Source organism: Bos taurus, chromosome 1, assembly GCF_002263795.3.
Source record: "Bos taurus isolate L1 Dominette 01449 registration number 42190680 breed Hereford chromosome 1, ARS-UCD2.0, whole genome shotgun sequence".
Lineage (NCBI taxonomy): Eukaryota > Metazoa > Chordata > Mammalia > Artiodactyla > Bovidae > Bos > Bos taurus.
In genome coordinates this window covers 53,222,881-53,250,359 of record NC_037328.1, presented here as the reverse complement: position 1 = coordinate 53,250,359, position 27,479 = coordinate 53,222,881, and the positions used below count along the sequence as shown (strand labels likewise).

Here is a 27,479-nt window from a genome sequence, read left to right as displayed (position 1 = left end):
GATTTGGGATTTGTCAGAATGTGGTGAGAATTTCTGCTTAAATACTAAAGAATAAAACTGTGGGGAAAAAAGGCCAAGAGAGGGAAAAGGGAAAGATGGAAAAGAGGGAGGAGAAAAAGAAGATAAAGAAAAGAGTAGAATAAAAGGAAGAAAGAAGAGAATAGCAAGTGGGAAGAAAAATAAATAAGGAGAGAAAGCAATTGAAAAAGACCAAGAACAAGAAAAAAATTGGAAGGATGGAAGGAAAGAAGAAGTAGCGAAGCAAATTAAACAAAGATGGATGAATGGAAAGACGAAGGAAAGACAAGAGAAAGAAAGAAAGGGGGGATTAAAAAAAATCAAGAAATCCAGGTTAACTTCTTTAGATTAATACTCCATACATGAAGTTGGAGACAAGCAGGATACTGGCCCTAGATAGTTAAGGGGCATATCAAAGGAATAAGTTCAATGAGCCAGACTCTTGCATCTTCCCATAAATAGACAAGCACTAAACTCATTAACTTCAGATGGTCTATTTTCTTTGATTAGCAGCATTTTTTGATGTTCTGATTACCTAGTTTTTGTTGCAAAGACTCCTGTATACCCAGGCACCTCCCTTAGCTCTGTGGAGCAGTCCCTCAGAGCTATCTGAGAGGCTATCTTCTGGGCTTAAGTCTTCAGTAAGTCCACTGAATAAACATAATTCTCAACTTTTAGGTTGTGAGTTTTTTTTCAGTTGACAGTACATAAATGTATATGTGTGTAAATGCACATACACATGCAGGGACACCTCTGTACATGTTTGTATGTGTTTATGTACAAATGTGTGTTTGTGTCTTGACTGTGTCTTGATGCACCTGGGCTCTGTAGCCTCTGGGCAGACTTTCTGTCCCATCAGATACTGTCTTATGGCTTTTCATTGACAAGGAAGGAAGGGAGCCTCATCTATAATCATGCCAAGGTGATGTTTTGAAACTTAAGTCCCATCATGTCACTCTTCTGCTTAAAACCTCCTAATGTCTTCTGAGCACACACAAAGTAAAACCCCACTCCTTCCTGTGGCCACATGGCTGACCTAATATGGTGCCTGCTGCCTGCCTACTCTCAGACTCTGCTTTCTTCTCTGCTTTCTCTTACTTGCTGCACTCCTTCATATCTGGCTTTTCTTTTGATTTCAAAACACATCAAATATTCCTCAGTCAGAGCTGTTGCATTCACTGCTTACACCTAGAATTTAGAAGATTTGGGGCACATCTACTTTTCCCATGTGGTATCTCCAGTGTCTAGCAGGTTTTCTGGATCATAGATGCTCAACAAATGTTTGCTGGTAAATAAAAGAATATATCAAGAAGATATTATTTTTCTCATTTTTAGATAGGAACACTGAGGCCTGGAGAAATTCTATAATGCACATAAGAATGCACAGCCAAGAGGAGAAGGGAGGGATAAATTACAGGTTTGGGATTAACATATACACACTATTATATATAAAATAGATAGCCAATGGGGACCTATTGTTCAGTGCAGGGAATTATACTCAATGTCTTGTAGTGAATGACCTGTAATGGGAAAGAATCTGAAAAACAAAATGTATATATGTATATATATGTAAATTATATATAAATAAATTGTATATATATGAAATCATATATATGTTATATAAATAACAATTATATATTTATATATATGAAAATTATACATTTATAGATATAAAACTGAATCTCTTTGTACACCTGAAACTAGCACAACATTGTAAATCAGCTACTCTTCAATAAAAAACAAAACAAAACAAAACAAAAGAATATGCAGTCAGTGATGAGCAGATCTGAGGCTAGACTCTGGGCCTACTGCCAGTCCTGATGACACTCTGGCTGCCTCTTGACATTAACTAGTGCCATCACACCCCATGTGGAATTTTTTTTTTTTAACTTTGGAGGAAGTAGTTACTTTGGGAGTGATGTGTATAATGAAACCATTGCAGCTGTCTGGCATGTTAAATAGGAAACTGTTCTGTGTTCACTCAGGGCAAGTTCATCAGGATGCACTTTTGTGCCAGAGGCAAGCTGTCATCTGCAGATATCAACATCTGTAAGTAGGCACTGCACTGTCTGATCACTTTTCTTCTAAGTTTTGCAAGAACACCTACATTTGAGTCTTTACTCATGCCTTATTATGCAGATTTGCTTGAAAAATCCCGGGTGATTTTCCAGCAGCCTGGAGAGAGGAACTACCACATATTCTATCAAATTCTGTCTGGAAAAAAAGAACTTCGTGGTAAGTGTATTATTCTGGGGGCTGAGTGTCATTCTAAAACAAGACAGTTGTCAGATTATCAGACCTGGAAAAGTACTGTTTAATGTCTACCAGCCTGTTTAGAGGGACCTCAGTTTATTTATCCTAAAATGTAAGAATTTGAACCAAATATAGACCCAATGTTCTTTAATTTTATATAGGTAGAGAGTAAACGGTAACACTTTTCTTTTTTCAAACACTTTTGGAGGTGGGTAGGATGCCCAGCAGAGGTAAATGAATGTGTGTGTGTATGCATATGTGCACACATGTATGTGTGTGTGTATAAAAAGCATTAGATAATTTAAGGCCTTAAATGATTAAAATCACTTATCACTTAAGTGGGTAGTAGAGACGAGGCCAGAGGTGGGAGGCATTACTATGATGTGTAGTGGTCAATGTGAGTTCTATATAGAAGGGAGGATTTGGGTTGGGATATAAAAAATGGGAATGGGGTTTAACCAGAGTAATGAATGGAGGGCACTTCTGGTAGCAGGAATAGTGTACACAATGTCAGGAAAAGTCAAGGCAAAATCAGGGATCAGAGAGAGCAGGTGAACTATAGGAAAGTGTTTTCATAGAAGACTAGTAGAGATCTTATTTGGATACTTTCTAAACTCAGGAAGTGGAGGGGGTGTTGTGTGCATGTGTGTGAGTAAATGTGTGGGGTGTGGTGTTTTGTGGAGGAGGATGGGGTAATGGAAGGTCATGATCTGTTGATGGCAGTGGCAGTTAAGCTGGTATGATAGGCCTCTGGCCTCACACCAGAGGTCAGAAAAGTCTTAGCAATGATTGAACATAGAAATGAGAATGACGAGTCAAAAATACTCCCAAATTCAGTAATTTGACTAGGATAAAAGAAATGCCATAAATGGAAATAGAAAAGTAACTTATAGGGTAAGAGAATGAATTTCATGTATTCATTCAACAAATATTTATTGTGGGGTCGCTAAGTATACACTGCTTCTTAAAGGATAGGTGATAGGGAAGTAAACAGGGCCCACAGGTCCTGGCCCTCATGAGCTTACATTCTAGTATGGAAGACAGTAACAAATAAGTAAACAAAAAATATATAATTTCAGACAATGGTAGGTCTATAGAGAAAAATAAAGTGGATGAGGGGATGGAGTGAATTCGGAGTTGGTAGGGCAATGAAAGTTTATATTTTATTTAATTTTGTGTCTTGCGGGGGCACACACTGTGGCTTGCAGTTCTCTGACCAGGGACTGAAACTGGGCCACATGGCAGTGAAAGCCTGGAATCCCCACAGGTGGTTATATTTTAGATAGAAGAGCAGGGGAGATCTCTGTAAGGAGGCAATGTTTGGGGAATTCCCTGGCAGTCCAATGGTTAAGACTCTCACTGCTGTGGCCTGGATTTGGTTCCTAGTAGGGGAATGTGAGAGTTGGACTGTGAAGAAAGCTGAGCGCTGAAGAATTGATGCTTTTGAACTATGGTGTTGGAGAAGACTCTTGAGAGTCCTTTGGACTGCAAGGAGATCCAACCAGTCCGTCCTAAAGGAGATCAGTCCTGGGTGTTCTTTGGAAGGACTGATGCTAAAGCTGAAACTCCAGTACTTTGGCCACCTCATGCAAAGAGTTGACTCATTGGAAAAGACTCTGATGCTGGGAGAGACTAGGGGCAGGAGAAGAAGGGGACGATAGAGGATGAGATGGCTGGATGGCATCACCGACTCGATGGACGTGAGTTTGAGTGAACTCCAGGAGATGGTCATGGACAGGGAGGCCTGGTGTGCTGCGATTCATGGGGTCGCAGAGAGTCAGACACGACTGAGCGACTGAACTGAACTGAACTGAACTGAGGGAAACTAAGATCTGGCAAGCTGTGCAGTGAAGCAAGAGGGTGGGGGCAGGGGGTGGGAAAGAAGGCTATGCTTTTCCAGACACTTGAATGAGGGAACAAGTAGGCAAAGACTTCCAGGAAAAAACTTCCTGAGGGAAGAAACAGTGAGTGCAAAGGCCCTGAGGCAGGAATGCATTTGGTTTAGTCTTGGAATAGTATAACGGCCATTGCTGGGGGCAGAGTGGGGCAATGGAGTGGGTAATGTAGGGGCAGACAGGTAGGGCCAGCTCAAGCAGCACCTCGCATGGCGTGGCAGAGAGTTTATGTCTCCAGTGCTATGGAAAGTCATTGGAAGGGAAGAATGACAAGCTGATTTGGTTTCAAAGGTATTACATCTGGCACTGAGGACAACAGTGCTCCCACAGGAGTGACTGTGGGATGATTGGAGATCCAGGTGAACAAATTGATGGGGAACAATCCCCTCAGACTGTCCTGCTTAGATGAAATATGGTATGCATCCAGCAGGGTTTTAACTACCTGGTCTCTAACTCCTAAGTGCCCTCAGCAAATAGAGAAAGCTCTACAAACTGGACAGCTATATTTTGCCATAGGTGCAGTTGGTGGTATGAAAACAGCAGCTGTTCTCCTTACTATCTTCCCTCCAACTCAACCTGGAACAGACTTTTTTTTTTTAGTTTTCCTTTGAGTAGCTCTGCCAGATGACACTCATTTCTATGCAGTGCAGAGCAGCTAACATGTAGGGTCCGGTGTGGGTACAGCAGTGACTGCAAGATCTTTTGGAGCATCTCTGTTTACTAATAGAACTGTCTGAAGACCCTGGGCTGCTATGGAAAATTCCTATCATGAATTCATGAGCTCATGTACTTTGTTGAGTCTGTGGACCGTTGAGATTGATTAGTGTATAAAGGCTGACATCTGGTGGTTCAGGTTGAGTATTGTTGGTTCACTTGTTTATGACACCAATGATCATTCTTTGGAATATTTAAAAATGTTAAACTGTTTGTACTCATCGCTGCCAAAGAAGAGCTTCTGAGTATCCTGAGGAGCGACACAAGAGGGCAGAGCTTAGCATGTGAGGATTGTGTCCAAATTTCCTAAAATAGGAGCATCTGTGTATGACAAGCAAATCAGGTGTGGAAAATGACAGCAGAGGGTGGAGGCTCTGTGGGAACAGTAGCTCATCCCACAGAAGGAGCCAAGGAAATGGAGTGATGTGTCATCCAATGAGCCAGCCCCATTTTAGCCTCTACTTGGCCTGGAAGATTCCTTCTCCTCCTTTTTTTTATCAGTTAATCCTGATTCTTGTTCCAGGTACAGCTAAAACTTACTCCCCCAGTTCCCTTAGATATGACTCCTTAAAATTCTTCAGGTTTTTTTTTTTTAATGTGAACCATTTTCAAAAACTTTATTGAATTTGCTATAGTCTGCTTCTGTTTTATGTTTTGGTTTTTGGTCTCCAGGCATGTAGGTTTTTAGCTCCCCTAATAAGGATCGAATCCCCGCCCCCTGCATTGGAAGGGGAAGTCTTAACCACCAGACCACTAGAGAAGTCCCAAAATCCTTTAGTTCTTAATGCCATCTATATACCACTTATCTACCTTTTATCTTCCTTTATCTAACTGTAAAAGTTAATACCACTTATCTTCCTTTTTCTCTTCTTTGATTTTTTTATTTATATTTATTTATTGTGCCCACTCTTTCTATTCAACTGGTGTGTAAACTCCAGAAGGAGAGGTCAGGAAACACATCTTTGCCTCTTGGAATCCTTGACACGTTGCCTAATGCCCTGAGAACTCCATAAAGTGTGTGACAGTACTACACAGTAGTGGCAGCCAAGAGCTGCCCTTGATCTGTCTACTGGGACCCCGAGTGCCTCTGGAGAAGGGAATGGTCAGCATCTGGGCCTGTTTTGGAGCTTATTCAACTTACCCTCTTTACCCATTAGATCTCTCTTGAACTAGCCTCATATCTTCACTCCCCTTCCCCCTACTGGTTATTAGGGGGTGCAAGGTATCTGAATGCTTCCCAGCTCCAGAGAATGCTATTCAAATCAGAAGCTATGTGAATGACTCTCTCTGGAGCTGGGCAGTGCACCACCTCTTCAGCTGTACATAGCAGCCCTGAGGAACAGGTGATGATGGGTGATGTGACATAGAGGCAGTAGCCACAGAACTCTATTCCTAAGATGATAAACTTCTTTGGGCCCACTGTCAGTTTCACTGTTTTTCATAGTAAACACAATCTTGGAGAACATTCAGCCATTCTGAAAGTAAAATGTAATGTTAGGATGACATGTGAAACAACGCCTTGAATGATAAAACACTCACTCTTAATGGGTTCTGCTGCTGCTGCTAAGTCGCTTCAGTCATGTCTGACTCTGTACGACCCCATAGATGGCAGCCCACCAGGCTCGTCCGTCCCTGTGATTCTCCAGGCAAGAACACTGGAGTGGGTTGCCATTTCCTTCTCCAATGCATGAAAGTGAAAAGTGAAAGTGAAGTCGCTCAGTTGTGTCCGACTCTTAGCGACCCCATGGACTGCAGTCCACCAGGCTCCTCCGTCCATGGGATTTCCCAGGCAAGACTACTGGAGTGGGGTGCCCTTAATGGGTTCTAGGCATCTCCAACTGGACAGTGGGCTCTAGAAATGAACTCTTGACACCTATACTTTTTGAAAGTGTAAAGCAATTAACTTTTACAGTTAGCATCCTCTCATCCATTCTCTCTCTGCTCCCCACCTCACCTCCCTCCCACCCCTATCCTCCACATGCCCACAGCCTGGTCAACAATCTTCTATATGGGCCCTTTCTGGCCTAGACAGTCTCTCTGACTCAATAGTGTCTCATGAAATGCATATACTTTTTTTCATTCTCTCAAGGCCATTTCTCATGGTAGAAATGAAATTAATTAAATAAAGGAATCCCTGTTTACATGAAATTCTTCTGAGAAAACTTCAATCCAATTAAAATTTATTGCTCCTTGAAAAGAAGTTTTGATAAGGCCCAGTGGGGAAGATGTTTGAGCTAAAGGCCTTTTTGGGTTCCTCAAACACTCTTGCTTCTCTAGAGCGGCCACCTCCTGCCGAGGGCAGCTGTCCCAGGGAATGGTTACACCAGTGCAGCAGCCATATTTCTGGTTGTAAGGAGATAGAAGAAAAGTCCATAGGATGTGCTAAATGACTTCTAGAAATGATGCTTCTAGAAGAGGGGAGATTGAGGGAGAATTCACATGTAGCACTTGGGCCCAACATTCTGGCTTATTACCAGCCCCCTCCTGAATCTTGACTCTTTCCTCCACCTGGCCCTCCAGTCCTCAGGCACACAATGTTCTTGCTCTCTGCTCCGTCTCCCTCTGTGCATGTCCAGTGTTGAGCTTGCACAGAAGAAAGACCCTCCTTCTGTCTATGACAAAGGAGGAAATGGAGTCCTGTCATAGTACTCACACAGGTTGGAGCAGTGGGTGGCATAGTCTAGCAGAAGCACTAGAGACTATGTTCTAAATTCAGTTTATCGTTAAATTGACTCTGGGCAATTAGTATGCCTTTCTAGCCTTTTATTTTCCTTATATTTAACATGGAGAAAACAATGTCAGATAGAGCACATTTGATTGTCATGACTAGGACAAAAAGATAAAAAATGATATAATAAACATGAGTTAAAAAAATTCTGTAAAAGGTGAATCTAGAATGATCTAAAAGGTAATTTTGGCAGAGCAATCTTGGAACGTAGATTTTGTTTTTAATGTCAGCCAACTAAAACGTGCCTCTACCCTAAAGTACAGCATTTTCTGTACGGTTTAGGTATATGATTCCTCTAGTCTCCTTGAGGGAAAGGACTATTTCAGTTTTGTATCCTTTCCTCCTCCCGTAGCATATGCCTACAGTAGAGAAAATAGGTTAAGTAAATGCTTTGATTTGAAAGACATGGAGATGATGTCTGCATTTGAGCTGGGTGAAGGGACAAGGCATTGTGGCCCCCAGGTGTCTGGCCTGGGTGTGTTGGTGACATTCACTTGCATGAGGAGCCACAGAAGAATAGCTTCAAGGCAGACACAGTAAACATCATTGATTCAATCGCGGTAATGCTGGGTTTGAGCTACTTGTGGCCATTCACCTTGAAATGTCTAACAGGAAGTCGGAGATCTAGGTCTGGAGCTCAGAAAATATAGATTTGAGGGTCATCAGTAAAGTCATGAATGAATCTTGCATAAAATACAGAGAGAGCATACATCTTGATAGCATACAGTCAGGACAGTATTTGATACCCTTGATGACTCCCTCTTCCTGAAAATCTTCCCCCTTGGCCTCCAATGTACTCCCCTCTTTTATTTCTCTCCTAAACCTCTGGGCATTGCTTAGCAGGTTTCTCTCTTTTATCCAGCACATGAATTTAGAGGGCCCTGGGGCTCAGTCCTTGGCTTTGTCTTGTGGTGATAGATCGTCTAGACTGACAGCTTTAAAGATCATTTCTATCTGATGACTTGCAAAGTTTGATCCTAAGTCTAGACTTTTCTTTAGCATTCCAGACTCACAGATAACAGACTTTAATGTCTCCACTTGGATGTTTAATAGGCGTCTCAAACTTCACATGCCTACAACCTAGTTCCTAAACTCCACCCCACCAGACCTATTCCCACCAGTGTTTAGTAGCTCATCTGAAGGCATCTCCATCCTTCTGCTTGCCTGGGCACAAACCCTTGGAATTATCCTTGATCAGAATTTTCTCCCACATTATTCTCATTTGTTTCATCAGCAAATCCTGTTGACTCTACTCCATTCAAAACCCGAGCTCTGGCTACTTCTTACCACGTCTGCTGTTACCCCCAAGTCAAGTACCAATTTTTCCCTCCTGAATTAACTCTTTCTTGTTATCCCTGATTCCACCCTCTCCCTCTGTCTTTAACCACAGCCACAGTAAATTAAAAAAAAAAAAAAAATTGGATGATGTCACTCTTCTGCTCAAAAACCTCTTGTGGCTTCCTATCTCACATAGAGCAGAAATGCCCCAATCCTCACCGTGGCCTGTGAGGCACTGTAATCTGGCCTCTGGATGCTTCTTGGACCTCATGGACTACTCTTTCTTTTACCAACCTTAGCCACTCAAAATTCCAGGCAAGCACCCCACCTCAAGGCCTTTTCATTTGCTTTTTTTCTTTTTAGCAATTTCTTCCCGTAATTACTTATGACTCTCTCCTGTAACTCTCTTTACGCAAATGTCACCTTATGGAGGCCTTCTCTGATCACTGGGTTAAAAATGGAAACTCTGCATATCCAAGACTTTTTATTCCTTTTCCCTTTTATTTTTCTCCTTAGCACTTACTACTGTTTTACATGTCATATTTTTACTCATTTACTTTTAATTCTGTCTTCTATTGGAATATAAGCTTTATGAGAGCAGGAATGACTTTTTTTTTTCACTGATGTATCCATAAAACTTACAATAATTCCTGGCATATTACTGGATCTCCAATAGATATTGATATAAAGTGAGGCATGAGGAATAATATAAGGAGATTCCTGAGAAGTATTAACGTTTAAAGGACATTCAAATCTCCATGGAAATAAATACTTTAAAAATTATTATGAATTATATTTCTATTTAAAATATATATTATACTTGGATTCAGCCTGATTTCTTTTGGGTTAGCCCAGTTACTTTTATCAAATAGCTTTACTGAAGTATTATGACCTAAGTGTAAACATTGATGTGTGTATCTATGAGGTGAAACCATCATCACAATTGAGATAATGCATATATCCATTCAAAATTTTCCAATCTCTTGAAATCCCTCCCTCCTGCCCCTTCTCACTCCTTCAAGCCCTCCTCTCCCAACCCAGTCCCTAGGCAACCACTAATGTGCTTTGTCAGGACAAATGAGTTAATGTTTCCAGAATTTTATAAGATGGAATCCTGCAGTGGATACTCTTTTGTCTGGCTTATTTCACTCAGCAAATTATTTTGAGATGCTTCCATGCTGTAGCACATGTGCATAGTGCATTCTTCTGTTTGCTGAGGAATAATTAATGATGAACGTTTGGATTGTTTCCAAATAGAGCATTTGGAACATTCACATAGTCCAATTTCTTTGTTTCTAACTTCAGGATAATAGAACTTCACTTCATTGAGTGCTAAACAGAAAACTCAGATGGGCTCTATAAAGCTTCACTGGGAGCGAGTGTCAGGCTTTAAGAGGTTAATGTGATTTGGCCAAGTTGACTGCAGACATGTTGCTGATGGCCTGCCTTGGCTTCAGCCTGCATTATGTTTCCTGACTAAGTGAATCATGTCAGGAGTCTTAGACATATCAGAGGTGCAGCAGTGAACACACTAGCTGATTTATGGATCCCGTGAAAGACAGACTCAGCCTCCTAACAGGGAGGACATGATGTGACAGGGTTATACTGCTAATGTTCCCTGGGTTTTGACCCCAGTTTCTGCCTGCTGCCTAGCTTTTGAAGCTCAGGCATGTTATAATTTTACAAACCATTTTTTTTGTTGTTGTTGTTGTTTTTCTCTGGCCCTCAGCCACATATCTAGGCCAAATTCCTGTTTGCAAAGTTTTGCCAACATGCATTATCTGTTTTTTTTTTTTCTCTCACACCAATTCAAGTGGCTGCAATTGAATCTGCTTTCCGATTTGGCCTGTCTGGTCTTCTCTTGGGAGGCATTAGAACATGACTGACAAGTTAATAGAGGGCAGAAATTGATTGCAGAGGTTTGGGTGTAGAATATGGATTTTATTTTGGCTTGTTTACAAGTATGCTGTAAGCCGTAAGAGTAAACTGTGAATACTGGTCAATTATTTTCTGAAGCCTTGTGGATTTCTGTAAGCTGTTTAACTGATGGTTTTCCCACTGCAGATGTGTGCCTGGTGTCTGAAAATCCCTCTGACTTTCACTTTTGCTCTCATGGAACAGTTGCTGTGGAGAGCTTGGATGATGCCGAAGAACTGCTGGCCACGGATGTAAGGCTTGTTAGTTATCAGAGCAAAGTCTGGTAATGACAATGAGACATGGAAGAAAGCATCTTAGATCTCCTCTCTTCCTGGAGAAGTGACCTTCCTTCCCCGAGGGGTGGAGAGTGGAAGGTGCCCCTATAGGACTGCTTCTGTCCAGAGTTTTATACTTATTTATTTTGTCAGTATAGTAACTTTGATACATATAGAAAAGTAGGAAGATGCTTCAATGCAATGATAACCACTGTTTTCATTCTTTTATTTTTTTTCTCTTCGGGATTGCTGTTATGTAGTTGTTTTGGTGTTTTTTTAAATCAAGGATCATAATCATTCTACATATGCTATTTGATATATCGTTTGCTTTTTGATTAATGTTTAGCATTTCCAGTGTTATTACAAACTCTTCATAAACATTTAATGGATACTTAATATTTTATCAGACATTTGTTCTATAGTTTATTTAACCATTCTCCTATTGTTAGACTCAAGGTTGAGGGTTTGTTTTCCTACTATGGTGAATATCTTTGTAGGTGAGTACATTCCTGTATATCAGATTCATCTTATGCTAGATTTCTAAATGGTAGGATTATGAAATTTTATAGTCTCTCGATACATATTCTAAATTAACTACTAGAAGGATTACCAATTTCCACCCTCCTGGAGTGTGTGAGAACACACTTCTTACCATGTGCAGTGGCTTCCTAGGATGCTGTTCTTTGGTGACATAGTTCTTCTTTTCTTAAATACTTCCTTTTGCCAGTCGTCAAAATGAATCTGGAATAAATATGGGAGAACATATGGGATCCCAGAAATAAGCAACCCATCAGATATGGTGCTACTTTATCCCATAACCATGAAAGGCAAAATAATTGAGCTCATATAGCCAGTTAATGATAGATTATTGGAAGGGAGAAGAGAGGAACAGGAGAGAAGGCATCTGAGGAGAGTTCTAAAACTACTGAGTTAAACATCAAATCATATGCCTTCCTAATTCTCTTTTAAAGGGATGAAGAGGCTACAGGTGACCAAGAGCCAACAGGGCGCTTTCAAACCAATTTGCATCAGTTTGAACAGAACTGTCACACTTGAGGGCTGTGGTGATCCATCTCCTTCCCTCCGGCAGGCAGCCCATGGCCCACAAGTGGAGGGAGGTGTGATAACAGAGGAGGTGAGGTGCTTACTGCAGCCATTAGGCAAATGAGTACTTGGCCATCTGCTTCTCTTTCTACAGCAAGCCATGGACATCTTGGGCTTTCTCCCTGATGAGAAGTACGGATCTTATAAACTCGCTGGAGCCATCCTGCACTTTGGAAACATGAAATTTAAGCAGAAACCCAGAGAAGAGCAAGTGGAAGCAGATGGCACAGAAAGTAAGGATTACTTTTGAAAACAGGGCATGCAGGTGCCTCGAATCCCTGACCCTAGGCCTACTCCCTTTCCTTGCAGTTAGCCTCACCTCTTGGTTTTTAGGAAATGTTGAAATTAATCAGTGATCTCCCTCAATTGATGCCCCCCAAATATTATATCTTTCAGTCATCACTTCTTTGTAGAGTCCTTGTATCTCAGAATAAGACACATTCCTTAATTAATTATTGATGACGCCAGTAAATTTGCTAAACTTGGGTGATAATAGGATTGACTAAGATACAGTGTGCCTTCAGCATGTAGACTCTGGAGAAAAACAGAAAAAGGAGCAAATCACTATGAGATGCATAAAGCAACATAATGAAGGTGTGAACAAAGATTTTTAGAATTCTAAAGCTGGAGCGTTCACTAAGTTGAAAACAAAATGGCTTCTTTTCCCTTTGCTCTTTATTCACATTATAAAAATTTATAGTCATGCCTACTTATCAAAAAGATCTATAGTGAGTGATCTGTCTAGAATGATCATTAAAATAGAAAATCACAATTATGAAAAGAAGGAATAATAGTCATAATGACTTCATTTAATAAAATTCCTGGCATCTGAAACAAAAAGAAAAAAGAATATTCACTCAAATCTTTCAACAAATATTTTTTAAAATTTTGTATTTTCAATTGTGGTAAAATATACACAACATAAAATCTTACCCATTTTTAAGTGTTCATATCAGTGGCATTAAGTGCTATTACATTGTTGTGCAACCACCATCGCAGTTAATCTCTAGAACTTTTTGTCATCCAAACTGGAACTCTGTATAAAGCAATAACTCCCTATTACTCCCTTCCCCTAACCCCTAGAAAGCATTAGTTTACTTTCTGCCTCTATGAATTTGACTATTATGCATACTTTATATAAATGGAATCATATGATGTTTGTCCTTTTGTGTCTGGTCTATTTATAATGTTTTCAGAACATATTGCAGTAAGTGTCAGAATTCTATTCCTTTTTAAAGACTAAATAATATTCCATCACATGTATATTCTACTTTTTGTTTACCTGTTCATTTGCAGACACATGAGTTGCTTCTACTTTTCACTACTGAGTAATGCTGCTGTTAACACTAGTGTTCACATATCTGTTTGAGCCTGTGCATTTATTCTTTTTTGTCTATACCCAGAAGTAGAATTGCTGGATTAAATGATAATTCTATATTTAATCTTTTGAGGAACCTCCATACTCTTTCTCTATGGTGGCACCATTTCACATTCCCACCAGTGATGCACAAGGGTTCCAGTTTTTCTACATCCTCACCAACACTTGTTTTCTGTTTTTTTTTTTTGATAAGAGCCATCTGTATGGGCACGGTGGTATCTCAGTTGTGCTTTTATTTTCATTTCCCTAATGATTAGTGATGTTGAGTATCTTTCATGGACTTATTAGACATTTGTATATCTTCTTTGGAGAGCTATCTATTCAATTCCTTTGCCTGTTTTTGCATTGGGTTGTTTGTTTTTCTATTGTTTCACGAATAGTTTTTGAGGCCAGTCTGTGCAGGGACTGTACCTGGTGCTAGAGATATACCTGTGAACAAGATATCATCTCTGTCTTGACTGTCTAGTGTGGGAGATAGACAATATATACATAAATGGACAAATACATGCATGAAGTCAGAATGAAAAAGCAGAATAAAAGAATAAAGAATAATAGGAATTGAAGGTTGTTGTTGATAGGGTGGTCAAAAAGTCCCCTTAGAGAAGAGGACACTGGAGCTCAGATGAGAATACAGTGGGAGAAGGTACTCCCTTGCTGCTGTTCAGTCACTCAGTTGTGTCAATTGTTAGTACAATATATACATTGTACCAACATATTAACATATACTTTCCTGGTCTCTTGTTGTCTTTTTTTGTTATTTTTGTCATTGTTGTTAGTTTTTTGCTTTTTCCATGCTTTGAAACAAAGTTTTAAAAATTATTTTTATTACAAAAGCAGGATATAATTATTAAGCAGAAGATACAGATAAGCAAATGAAGCAAGTCATCTTATCCAATCTCCCTGGTGGTTCCTTGTCAGCTTTTTTGCTGGTGTGTCCTCATCGTCCTTACTTCTAACTGCTCCAGAACTGCTGGTCTCGACTCTTGACACTTTTCTTTGCTCATTTTTTAGCTGGTTATCTCAAACTCAACTTGTATAGAACCGAATTCTCCACCTCTTCGTAACCCCTGCTACCAACTCTTCATTTTTCAGTCTTCTTACTGAATGTAAACTGGACTCTCCCAGTTGCCCTGACTCAAATCATGGGTAGCTTAGAGTCATCCTGACCTCCTCTCTTTTTCATTGTCTCTACCTTTAAACATACGTAAAACTCACAACCATCCGCAGCTATCATGTTCACTGCCACCACCTAGCCTAAGCCTCCATTTCTTACCAGACAATCCAGAGAGCCTCCTTCCTGATCTCCCCACATCCACCCTCACCCCATTACTGTGCACAGAGCAGCCAGCCATGACCCTTTCACAGTATAAGCCATTGCATATCCCCTCCTCTCACAGATGGCTCCCATCTTACTCAAAATAAGCTCCGAATCCTCAGTATAGCCTCCTTGTTTTCTCTGATGTCTCTCCAAATCTCTCTCTAATCCCATCTCCCTATTGTGACTGATAATATAAAATTTATATTTGGTCTTTGTCCTAGTTTATGGCACAGAGCTCTTAATTTGGAATTTTCTGAGTTATGAGATCGATAAAGGTACATCTTATGTTAACAAGGTGACTTTTGGACTGTGCCAATAGATGGGGTCTGGTCACCACAAGAACTAACCTAGAGTTGGAACTTTCAGTCCCATCTCTGTCAGGACAGAGGAGAGGGGCTGGAGATGAAGTGCAGTCACCAGTGGTCAATGCCTATGTAATGAAGCCTCCGTGAAATCTTAAAAGCACAGTGTTCAGAGAGCTTTTGGGTTGCTGAAATTGTGGAAATTTGGTGAGATTGGCATCCCTGGAGAGGGTGTGGAGTCTCTGCACCCTTTCCCCATAACTTTCTCTAGGCATCTCTCCTATTTAGCTATTATTGAATTATATTCTTTTATCATAAACCATTGATTTAGTACATAAAGTGTTTTTTCTGAGTTCAGTGAGCCTCTAGCAAATTCAGTTCAGTTCAGTTCAGTTCAGTCATGTCTGACTCTTTGCGACCCCATGGACCACAGCATGCCAGGCCTCCCTGTCCATCACCAACTTCCAGAGTTTACTCAAACTCATGTCCATTGAGTCGGTGATGCCATCCAACCATCTCATTCTCTGTTGTCCCCTTCTCCTCCTACCTTCCATCTTTCCCAGCATCAGGGTCTTTTCAAATGAGTCAGTTCTTCACATCAGGTGACCAAAGTATTGGAGTTTCAGCTTCAGCATCAGTCCTTCCAATGAACACCCAGGACTGATCTCCTTTAGGATGGACTGGTTGGATCTCCTTGCAGTCCAAGGGACTCTCAAGAGTCTTCTCCAACACCACAGTTCAAAAGCATCAATTTTTTGGCACTCAGCTTTCTTTACAGTCCAACTCTTACATCCATACATGACTACTGGAAAAACCATAGCCTTTACTAGATGGACCTTTGTTGGCAAAGTAATGTCTCTGCATTTTAATATGCTGTCTAGGTTGTTCATAACTTTTCTTCCAAGGAGCAAGCGTCTTTTAATTTCATGGCTGCAATCACCATCTGCAGTGATTTTGGGAAGACTGTCACTGTTTCCACTGTTTCCCCATCTATTTGCCATGAAGTGATGGAACCAGATGCCATGATCTTAATTTTCTGAATGTTGAGTTTTAAGCAAAATTTTTCACTCTGCTCTTTCACTTTCATCAAGAGGCTCTTTAGTTCTTCTGCTTTCTGCCAGAAGGGTGGTGTCATTTGCTTATCTGAGGTTATTGAAATTTCTCTCGGCAATTTTGACTCCAACTTGTGCTTCATCCAGTCCAGCATTTCTCATGATGCGCTCTACATATGTTAAATAAGCAGGGTGACGATATACAGTCTTGACGTACTCCTTTCCCTATTTGGAACCAGTCTGTTGTTCCATGTCCAGTTCTAACTATGGCTTCTTGACCTGCATACAAATTTCTCAGGAGGCAGGTCAGGTGGTCTGGTATTCCCATCTCTTTCAGAATTTTCCACAGTTTGTTGTGATCCACACAGCCAAGGGCTTTGGCATAGTCAATAAAGCAGAAGTAGATGTTTTTCTGGAACTCTCTTGCTTTTTTGATGATCCAACGGATGTTGGCAATTTAATATCTGGTTCCTCTGCCTTTTCTAAATCCAGCTTGAACACCTGGAAGTTCACTGTTCACATACTGTTGAAGCCTGGCTTGGAGAATTTTAAGCATTACTTAAATGTGAGATGAGTGCAATTGTGCAGTAGTTTGAACATTCTTTGGCATTGCCTTCTTTTGGGATTGGAATGAAAACTGACCTTTTCCAGTCCTGTGGCCACTGCTGAGTTTTCCAAATTTGCTGGCATACTGAGTGCAGCACTTTTACAGCATTACCTTTTAGGATTTGAAATAGCTCAACTGGAATGCCATCACCTCCACTAGTTTTGTTCGTAGTGATGTTTCCTAAGGCCCATTTGACTTCACATTCCAGGATGTCTGGCTCTAGGTGAGTGATCACACCATCGTGATTATGTGGGTTGTGAAGATCTTTTTTGTATAGTTCTATATATTCTTGCCACCTCTTCCTAATATCTTCTGCTTCTGTTAGATCCCTACCATTTCTGTCCTTTATTGTGCCCATCTTTGCATGAAATGTTCTCCTGGTAGCTCTAATTTTCTTGAAGAGATCTCTAGTCTTCCCCATTCTATTGTTTTCCTTTATTTCTTTGCACTGATCACTGAGGAAGGCTTTCTATCTCTCCTTGCTATTCTTTGAAATTCTGCATTCAAATGGATATATCTTTTCTTTCCTTCTCTGCCTTTCACTTGTCTTCTTTTCATAGCTATTCTTAAGGCCTCCTCACACAATCATTTTGCCTTTTTGCATTTCTTTTTCTTGGGGATGGTCTTGATCCCTGCCTCCTATACAATGTCGCGAACCTCTGTCCATAGTTCTTCAGGCACTCTGTCTATCAGATCCAATCCCTTGAAAATTAAATCTAGCTAATTAATTGAACCCAAGTAGTGTGTCGTTGGAACCTCCAAACTAGAGCTGGTTGGTCAATAGCCTAAGCAACAACCTGGACTTTCATTTGGCTTTTGAAGTAGAGGAAGCAGTCTTGTATTAATAGGACTGCACTCAACCTGTGGAATCTGATGCTGTCTCAGGTAGTTGGTGTCAGAATTGTGCTGAACTGTAGGACTTCCATCTGGTGTCACAGAACTGCTTGGTGTGGATCCACCCACCTCAGTGGAGTCAGGGGCAGAGCCCTCACCTACCCTTTCCCCAGTCTCGCACTCCTCTTGCTCAGTCCGCTGATCTCTTGGCTCTTCTGGGAGTATTTGAGCAATCCTATTGCAGGACTTTTTCACCAACTCCTCCTTCTCTCTGGAACTCTTCCTAGATATCCTCATGGCTCACTCCCTCACTTTGTCAAGGTGCCATCTTGGCTGTCACCTTATCAGAAAACTCTTCCCTGACGACCCCCACCTCCTTCTTATCATTCTCTATCTCCTTACTCTGAATATTTTTGTTTGTGTCATTCATAATAGCTGCTTTTTATTGGCTGTCTTACTCCTCAGTCTCCATCAGATAGGAACTCCTAAAGAGCAGTGGTCTAACTAGGTGTGAACTGCTAATATTAATAAATAATAAATATATTTTATCCACTCCAGTGTTTTTGCCCCGAGAATCCCAGGGACGGGGGAGCCTGGTGGGCTGCCGTCTATGGGGTCGCACAGAGTTGAACACGACTGAAGTGACTTAGCAGCAGTAGCAGCAGCTGTATTTCCAGGCATTAATACAATGTCTGGCTCTGTATTATAGTAGCACTTAACCATAGTGGTAATTAATTATTTGTTAATGAATCCTACCTACTCAGGGACAGTCAGTTAATATCATAGGACATATCCTTTGTGTTTTGTTTTTTTTTTCTATTTGAGTGACTGTCTCACTATACTCATCAATATTAGCAGTTGTTTTCCACTTGTCAATTAGCCAGGTTTTATTTTATTTTTATGTATTAATAAAGCTAACATTTGTGTAGGTTATCAACTATTTATATTGTTTCTTTTTTAAATTTTTGTTTCCATCATTAGCCCATTTTTAAAATTGAGGCACAGATTTTTTCTTATTGATTTCTAAGGGCTCTTAATATATTAAGCCTTGGTAATTTTCTTCCAGTTAACCATTTAGGAAGTAGTTGAAGGAGTTGGACAGATGGAGAAGAAAGAGAAAAGAGGAAGGGCCCCAAACCAAAGGCGACATTCTTAGCTTTGCCTCTTTCTTGAGCTCAAGTCCCACATTTCTAACCTTCTACTGCATGTTCTCCTGCTACCCTAAACTCTGCATGGCAAAAACTCAGTGTATCATCTTCTTCAAGTGATATCTCACTGTTGACTCTTCTATTCATATTCACAGTGCTGTCCTTCTCTCTGCTTCTCGGGCTAGAAACATCTTCATCATGTTTCTCAGTCTTTTGCTCTTTCTTGTTACTAGTTTAGACTTTTCAGCCCCTTGCACTCCACTGTCCCACAGTAGGTTCACTTTCTGTAATTGCCTCCCTCTGGTCTGCCTTCCACACTTCCACAAAATTAATCTTTCTGATTAATTTGCCATTAATTTGCCATGCTGATTAATTTGCTGTTCTAATTTGCCATTTCTCTGCTAAAAGCCCCTTTAATATATCCCCATTATTTAAATAATACCTTCCAGAGATATCAGATGTCTCCTGTGGCCACAAGTCACCTGTTCTTCTGTTTATCTCACTTTCTAACTTCTTGGTCCAATCTGCCATCTTTGACCATCACTGAACTGCCCGCCTGTGGGCCTTTGAGTCATGTTGTTCTCTGTCTTAGAAATGCTTGTTCTCCCATATTTGCCCATCAAAACCCTCCTCATCCTTCAAGGCTCAGACCAAATGTTGTTTCTTTCTTGAAATCTTCTCTGTTTATACAGTCCAAAAGAGATCTTTCTCTCTCTTTCAAACTTTGATGATACTCATAATTTGTCTCTTTATAGACAGTTGTTTTATGGACTTGCTATTTTTGCCTGTTTTATTTACTGTCATGAATTATAAACTCCTTGATGTCAAGGATTTTTGTCTTGTTTATCTGTCCTCTTACCATAGCATCTGGTACCAGGCCTTGCACATAGCAAGTGCTCAGAAACTGTTCAATAAATTAAGAAAGGGTGAACAGCTCAGAAACCATATTATAACCTTATATATAAGATGAATTGAAGGTCATTTTCAAAACCCTTTTTCACATTCCCATATTGCGATTTGAGAAAACTGGATTTTGTTTCTGTCTTTATATCTTGTTATTTATACATCAGACTGTACCAGGATAGAATTGTCCCTTTGTTTTTCTCTACTTCCTTATCTGTTTTCAGGTGCCATCAGAATTGTTCTCTCCATCTTCTAATAATACTTACCAAATCTGGATACCATTCTCTAGAGAGTAGTTCTCAGACTTGGCTGCACATTAGAATCACCAGGGGAGCTTTTCTATTCCTGAAGCTCAGCCCTTACCCAGACCAAAGGAAATCAATCTCTGAGGGTGGATTCAGGCATCAGGGTTTGTGGTTACAACTTGCCAGGTGACCCCAATGTGCAGCCAAGGTTGAGGACTGTTCTCCAACCCTCATACCCTCATGTGTATCAGAATCGCCTGGTGAAATGCTAAAATTAAACCCTAACCTCCTCTAGTGAGCAAGTACTTTGTTCTTTTATGAACTCTGATCCTGATCCACACCAGTGATGAGAACCCATCTAGCTAAACCTCTCCTAGGTAAGACGATACAACCTGGTTAAAATTCATGGTTTTATCTACCAGGTCCTAGAAAATGATGTTTATTTTGGTGGTATTTTTATAAAGCTTCTTCTGGAATACATCAGGTCACACAATGAACGTATGTTTACAGGTGGTGCTGTCTTCATGATGGCATCTCCTGAATGGTAGAAGGATGTTTTTTCACCAATTTAAACTATTTTCATCTAGGTTGTAGCACTATAAACTTTTAATGCAAAGGAAGTAATTTTGAGGAGGGGAACATGACACTGTTATATTCTGTTAAAAAAAGATGAATAATATGTGATATTTAATGTACGCCTTTGGGATAAATTCAAGGCACACTACTCTGTCTGCAGATCCTTGAATGTCTCTGGAGTGGGAGAGAAATAATTCTGTAACGTTGAAGGCTATTTCTGTTAGAGCTTAAGGTGGGATACTACAGAGAATTTGGGTTTCCTTTGTTCATGGATGAAAATAGACTCAAAGAACTGTCATTAACACTGGAAAAAGATTGGTGAAATTGAGACTATTATTACCTACCTTGTCCATCTGAATGCTTCCAAAGCATAGAGAGCTGAAGTCCTGTCTATTTTTCCTGGACAGATATTGTGGAATTGTTCATTTTTCACATCATTGGTTACTGTTCAGCTCCACTCAGATTCATCAGGCACATTACATTTCTCCCTTCCTTTGAAATATTTTCATTTTGGGTTAGATGCTCTTTAAATTCTCCTTTGGCTCAAAAAGTCTTTTATTCTGACCCCTTGGCTTTTCAACTTGAAATAATCAGGCTTTTGTCTCCAAACATGGTGCTCTTAACAAGAATATCTCAGTATAGGATCGGAATGTCTGCTCTACTTTTGATTTTTCCACTTATTTTCCCAAACAGTCTGTCTTTGCATTTTGAAAGATTTCATAGCAATGGAGTTCCTAGGCCATTATCACTGATTAGGAGTAGATGTAGAATTTGTAGATACATTTCTAGAATGTATAATATATATTGACTTTGCACGCTAAGTCTCTTCAGTTGTGTCTGACTCTTTGTGACCCTGTGGACCACAGCCGACCAGGCTCCTCTGTCCATGGGATTCTCTAGGCAAGAATACTGGAGTGGTGGGTTTCTATTTCCTTTAGTTAATAAATAAATCAAACATTTCAAGCTTTTCTAGTCTTTGTGAAAACTTTAAAGGCCCCACAAAAAGGAAATGGATATTGTTAATACAGATGACATATAGCTATTTAATTGTGTTTTGTTTTTAATTTATTCTTTATTTGTGGTCATTGCTCAGGAAATTTTGTACTTCTTAATGAAGTAAGGAAAGACTGCATTTCCTTCTATTCTAAGACATTAACTTTATGGAATGACTACATCAGATATATATCTCAGGATTCACTTAAAATGGAAGACAGTAGAGAGGTTTCAACTGAGTAAAATATTCCTTTTGTTTGATAACTGAAAAAAAACATGCAGTTTAAAATGTGTTTATAGCTTCTCGCCTGTGGCATTATTTCGTGTTATTGTCATTTTTTTAACACCTGATGTGATACATGCTTATTTACTTTTCCTTCTGATAACACTCATTCTTCATTTCTTTCCTCAGAAAATGAAAATAGCACTCTATATGAGAATAATTGTGTGGGTTGTAAGTCTTCTTGTTAGGCAGCAGAGGGCACTGTGGGGCAGAGACTCACAGGAAGAGGAGCGGTGTATGAGAGATACTGGGCAAGTGTCCTGGCTTCTGTTGATAGGTCTTGAATTACCCAAATATATGGTCCAAGTTCTGGTTCCATTGAAAGGAGCTACAAATATATACGTAGAAGGGGAAAATAGGCAAATAATGAAAATATGACTTTCATGCTCTTCAGATGAACAATTCTTTTAAGAAGAGGGCCAATATCAAGAACTGGATTTTTTTTAATTGGGTTATAATTCTCATATTATAAAATTATTCTTTAAAAATATACAGTTCAGTGAGTTTGGGCATAATCAGAAGGTGGTTTGACTAACATGTCATTACTACCAAAAAGAGATCTTGTATACAAAAGTAGATACTCCCCATTCCTTTTTCCCCTAGCCCCTGGCAACTACAAATCTACTTTCTGTCTCTCTAGATTTACCTATCCTGGACAGTTCATATAAATAAAATCATATAATATATGGCCTTTGTGTCTGGCTTCTTCACTTACTATGATGTTTTCAACCCTCAATCATGTTGCAGCATACATCAATACTTCATTCTTTTTTGTAGTTAAAAAAATGTTCTGTGGAATTAATATCCTGCATTTTGTTTATCCATTTATCAGTTGATGAACATTTGTGTTTTTTCCTTTTTTTGACCATTGTGAGTAATGCTGCTAGGAACATTTGTGTACAACTATTTTGTGTGAACATATGTTTTTATTTCTCTTGGATATATACCTCGGGGTGGAATTGTTGGATCCTGCAGTAACTATGTTTAACTTCTGAGTGGCTGCCAAACAGTTTCCTCCAGTGGCTGTACCATTTTACATTCTAGGAGTGTTTGAAGTTTTCAGTTTCTCCACTTCTTCACCAACACTCATGTCCTTTTGATTATAGCCATTCTAGTGAGTCTGTAGTGGCATTTCACTGTGATTTTGATTTGCATTTACAAGAAATAGAGTCTTTTAGGATCCTTTAGGGTCCGTGAATTTATTTCAGAACTACAATTTACCTTGCTACATCATTCTACCTACACCATCTTTCCATCTTCTGGGTTGTCTATTGGGCACACGTGGAGATTGAATTTTAACAATGTTTTCCTTCTTCTCTCCTCCTCCCTCTTTTCTCTTACTATTTTTTCTCTCCCTCTCTCCCTCCCTCCTTCTCTTCTTCTTTTCCTTCCTTTCTTCTGACCAGATGCTGGCAAGGCTGCTTTCCTCATGGGCATTAACTCCTCTGAGCTGGTGAAGGGCTTGATCCATCCTAGAATCAAAGTTGGTAATGAATATGTTACTAGAAGTCAAAATGTAGAACAGGTAAGTTACTTCCAGAGTATTATGATTCTATCCTCTTGTACTAATTGTACACAGGTTTTATTTGTGTATTTTTCAACTTCTGATGTCTGTAACAAGGGCTTCTATAAAAAAGTGAAAAAGAATTACCATGATGAGTATTCTGTTTTCATCTGTGATGCACACTACAGTAAATGCTCTTGTGTTAAGAGTCTTTCTTTTTTTTATTTTATTTTTTAACTTTACAATATTGTATTGGTTTTGCCATATATCAAAATGAATCTTTCTAGTCTGAAAGATACCATTTTGACAGTTTCCCCTTAAGCAACAAGTCTCTTCAGATTCAGGGAAGTCCTTTACATTTTATAATAAACATCTTTGTGGTCTAGCTAAGAGGCTCTTAAAAATACAGTTTCTGACATGAATAAAATTGGTAAATTGAAATCTATTCACCTATTTGGAATATTAACTTTTTAGGCTATCAGATGCATTCATTAAGAAAGGGTTTCAGCACATATGCTGAAGTTAGCATTCAAAGAGGGGGAAAAATGAGAACCAAAGTGAGAGATGGAAGGTCATATAGGTTTGTTTTGTTCAGTATCCAGGAGAATATTTTAATGATAGAATAATGAGTGCTCTAAGAAGTGTTGATCCTGAGGCTGTGCAGTAAATAGTCACAGGACAGCCAACTAGTGGGACCATCTAAATATGATAGTGTATTTCAAAATAATAATTGACATCTGCAACGTGCCAGTATGAGACAAGCCCTGCTACAGTAACATACACATTAAAATCCTAGTGACAATAAAATGGGCATTTATTTCTTACTCACACCAAGCCCAATACAGATTAGACCGCCTTCTTCAATTTTGTCCTCAGGCCATCTGGAACGCATGGCCTCCAGTGTTGCTGCACAGGGAAAAAATGATTTGTGAAGAAAGCACACACACTTTAACTGCCTGGGGCTAGAAGTGATATCACGTTTAGTAAGATTCTATTGGTGAAAACTAGTCAAATTCTCTCCTTAGCTACTGTGGGGCTGAGAAGTGTAGTCTTTCTGGAAAGAGAAAGTGGTTTGATCACATATAACATGTAAAAAGCATTCATATTATCTCCTTCCATTCCTACAACAAAACTCAGAGGTATAAGTATCCTTACCCGCAAGGATACTTATGTATTTTCCAGTTGAGGAAACCGAGGGTTAGGGAACATAAGTAACATTCCAAAGGACACCCAGATAGTATTCAGGTGACACTTAGACTGTCTCATTCTGTATACATCCCAAATCTGAAAATGAGATAGACAAATGTGCAACTTTGTGACAGAAGACAGTTATTTTGACAACAATAAACTCTCTTCCTTTTGATATGTTTATAGAAAGACATTTGGTGTGACTGTCATTTAAAACATTTCAACAACTAATCAAAACCAATTTCCTAGTTCAGCTTACTCTGTAACTAAATAAGCTTATCTCTACCATAATATCAACTCTATGGGAACAATTTGCCTGCATTTTTGTCCTCCCTGGTGACCTGAGCTCTTGAGGCCATGGACTGTGTCTAATTCATCTTAGTACCCCAGCATCTAGCACGGTGCCCTGCAAGCGGTAGGTTCTCCATAGATGTTAAAATAAATGAAATATTGACTGACATTAAGCCATGCTCAGTGGGACAAGTAGTTGAGCTATTTCTTCATAGTGAGGCTGGAGATGTCTGGCAGCTTCTTGCCTTTTAAGACATTCACCACCACATGCATGCATGACATGCTATGATTATAGAACAAGGACTTGCTCAGTGTAAAACTAATGAGCCCATAGGAGGACTGAAATCAAACCTTCGTCTCTTTAATATTGTGTTCTCGGGGACTGAGTTACCACACCAGCCTCTACTATAATGGAATCAGTGAAGCAAGCTAATATATTATTATTCAACATTAAAAGAAAGAAAACCCTCATCCTCCATGCCCCCCTCCCCTACCCACCTTCTTGCTTAAGCACTCTCTTTTCCTCCATCTCCTGAAGACAGAGTAAGAAAGCACACTGTAAGGCTTTTCTTTTCTTAGGAATTTTACCGACTTTATAGAGACAATTGTCACTGCTAAGAATAGAGATGTATATGCTCTGTTGATGACTATTGCAAAAGATGGCAAAAATTCTTGCAGTGTTAACACTTTATACAAAACTTAGTTCTAGTTCTTATGCTATCTAATTCTGCCTCTTTGGTCAAATACTCCATCTCTCTGAGCACCCCATGAAGAGGTTAAATTCTTCTGTGGGTCTTGGTGGAACAATGATTGGCATCTAAAGGAGATAATTCTTCATGTATGAGAGTGTCCCACACATTGAAGGAGGTTTTGCATTCCTGCTCCCAGGTGCTAAATGCCAGCAACACTCTCAGTCACTGATCATGGGAAAATGCCCATCCTGTTCCAAAGTGCCCCCTTCCCTTGAGTGGAGCGTGTACCATCTTGAATTGGGAGCCACTATACATGATTATCCAGAGAAGGCAATGGCACCCCACTCCAGTACTCTTGCCTGGAAAAATCCCATGGACAGAGGAGCCTGGTGGGCGCAGTCCATTGGATCGCTAAGAGTCGGACACGACTGAGTGATTTTACTTTCACTTTTCACTTTCATGCATTGGAGAAGGAAATGGTAACCCACTCCAGTGTTCTTGCCTGGAGAATCCTAGGGACGGGGGAGCCTGGTAGGCTGTCGTCTGTGGGGTCACACAGAGTTGGACATGACTAAAGCGACTTAGCAGCAGCAGCATACGTGATTACCAGGAACCAAGGCTCTTTAGGTCTAGTATTTTAAAATTCTAGGAGAGTTCTAACTATGCTTATTAGAAATAAGTTATTTTACTTTAAAAAGATTAATAATGATCAAACAATAATAATAATCAGTAGTTTTTCAATGCTCAGTGTGGATGCTGTGTTATGTGCTTTGTATGCATAGTTCATTCAATCAAACAGCAAGTCTGCAAAGTTGATCTTATTTATGCTTCCAATTTATTAAAAACAGTGAACTTAGATTAACTGCTGAAAGCAACATGGATAGTAAAGACTGGATCAAGGATGAGGAAGTGATAAAAGTGGAGAAGGGATAGGAAAGGGGGAACTAGCATTTATTAGGTTGACTCTAAGTGCCAAATACTGTGCTATGTATACTTGCATCTTCTGTCTCATTAAATCTCTTCCAACAACCATGAGACAAGCATATTTTAATATTATTTTGCAGATGAGGAAGGCAGGGATCAAGGTGGTTAAAAATACAGCTATTTGACTCCACTTCTTTTCAGTTTTGTTTTTTCTATCCTATACTATTGACCCCCAAGTAATCAAAGTCTTTGAGGTTATTTTATTTTATTTTTTAAAATTTAAATTTATTTATTTTAATTGGAGGCTAATTACTTTACAATATTGTATTGGTTTTGCCATACATCAACATGAATCTGCCATGGGTATACACGTGCTCCCCATCCTGAACCCCCCTCCCACCTCCCTCCTCGTACCATCCCTCTGGGTCATCCCAGTGCACCAGCTCCAAGCATCCTGTATCCTGCATTGAACCTGGACTGGCGATTCATTTATCATATGATATTATACATGTTTCAATGCCATTATCCCAAGTCATCCCCCCTCTCCATCTCCCACAGAATCCAAAAGACTGTTCTATACATCTGTGTCTCTTTTGCTGTCTTGCATACAGGGTTATCCTTACCATCTTTCTAAATTCCATATATATGCGTTAGTATACTGTATTGGTGTTTTTCTTTCTGGCTTACTTCACTCTGTATAATGAGGTTATTTAAAAAAGAGCTCAGTCGTGAATCTGTTTAACCTCTGCTACAATTTCAGGCTTTCTTCCTGTTTTTCACTACTCCCCAGCTGCGGCCAGTTTCTCTCTCACTCCCACTTCTCAAGTATTTAGGGAATTAATAGGTGGGGAACAAGTTAGTCACGTTCTTTTTAAACTTTCAAAGTGACTGCTGTAGACAGAGAGTGATTTCCTCGATGCTCTGGAGGATAAAAATCATTCTCGGTGCTTTACTTGTGCGTGTGTGCTCTTGATGCCAATAATAAAAAACTGTAATGCCATCCGGCTTACGGATTACTGTGGAAATGACTCAAGATAACTGATCAGGGAGTGGGTGACT

At 39.7% G+C, this 27,479-nt stretch overlaps 1 protein-coding gene across 1 annotated transcript in view; it reads left to right on the top strand.

The window, feature by feature from the left end:
- Positions 1-27,479, top strand: part of MYH15 (myosin heavy chain 15) — a 157,552-nt gene that overhangs the window by 21,890 nt on the left and 108,183 nt on the right. Inside the window, exons 8-12 of the mRNA XM_059887823.1 lie at positions 2,004-2,067; positions 2,158-2,253; positions 10,951-11,054; positions 12,277-12,415; positions 23,228-23,346. Coding sequence (XP_059743806.1) covers positions 2,004-2,067; positions 2,158-2,253; positions 10,951-11,054; positions 12,277-12,415; positions 23,228-23,346 — 522 coding nt within the window. The remainder of the gene's footprint in view (positions 1-2,003; positions 2,068-2,157; positions 2,254-10,950; positions 11,055-12,276; positions 12,416-23,227; positions 23,347-27,479) is intronic.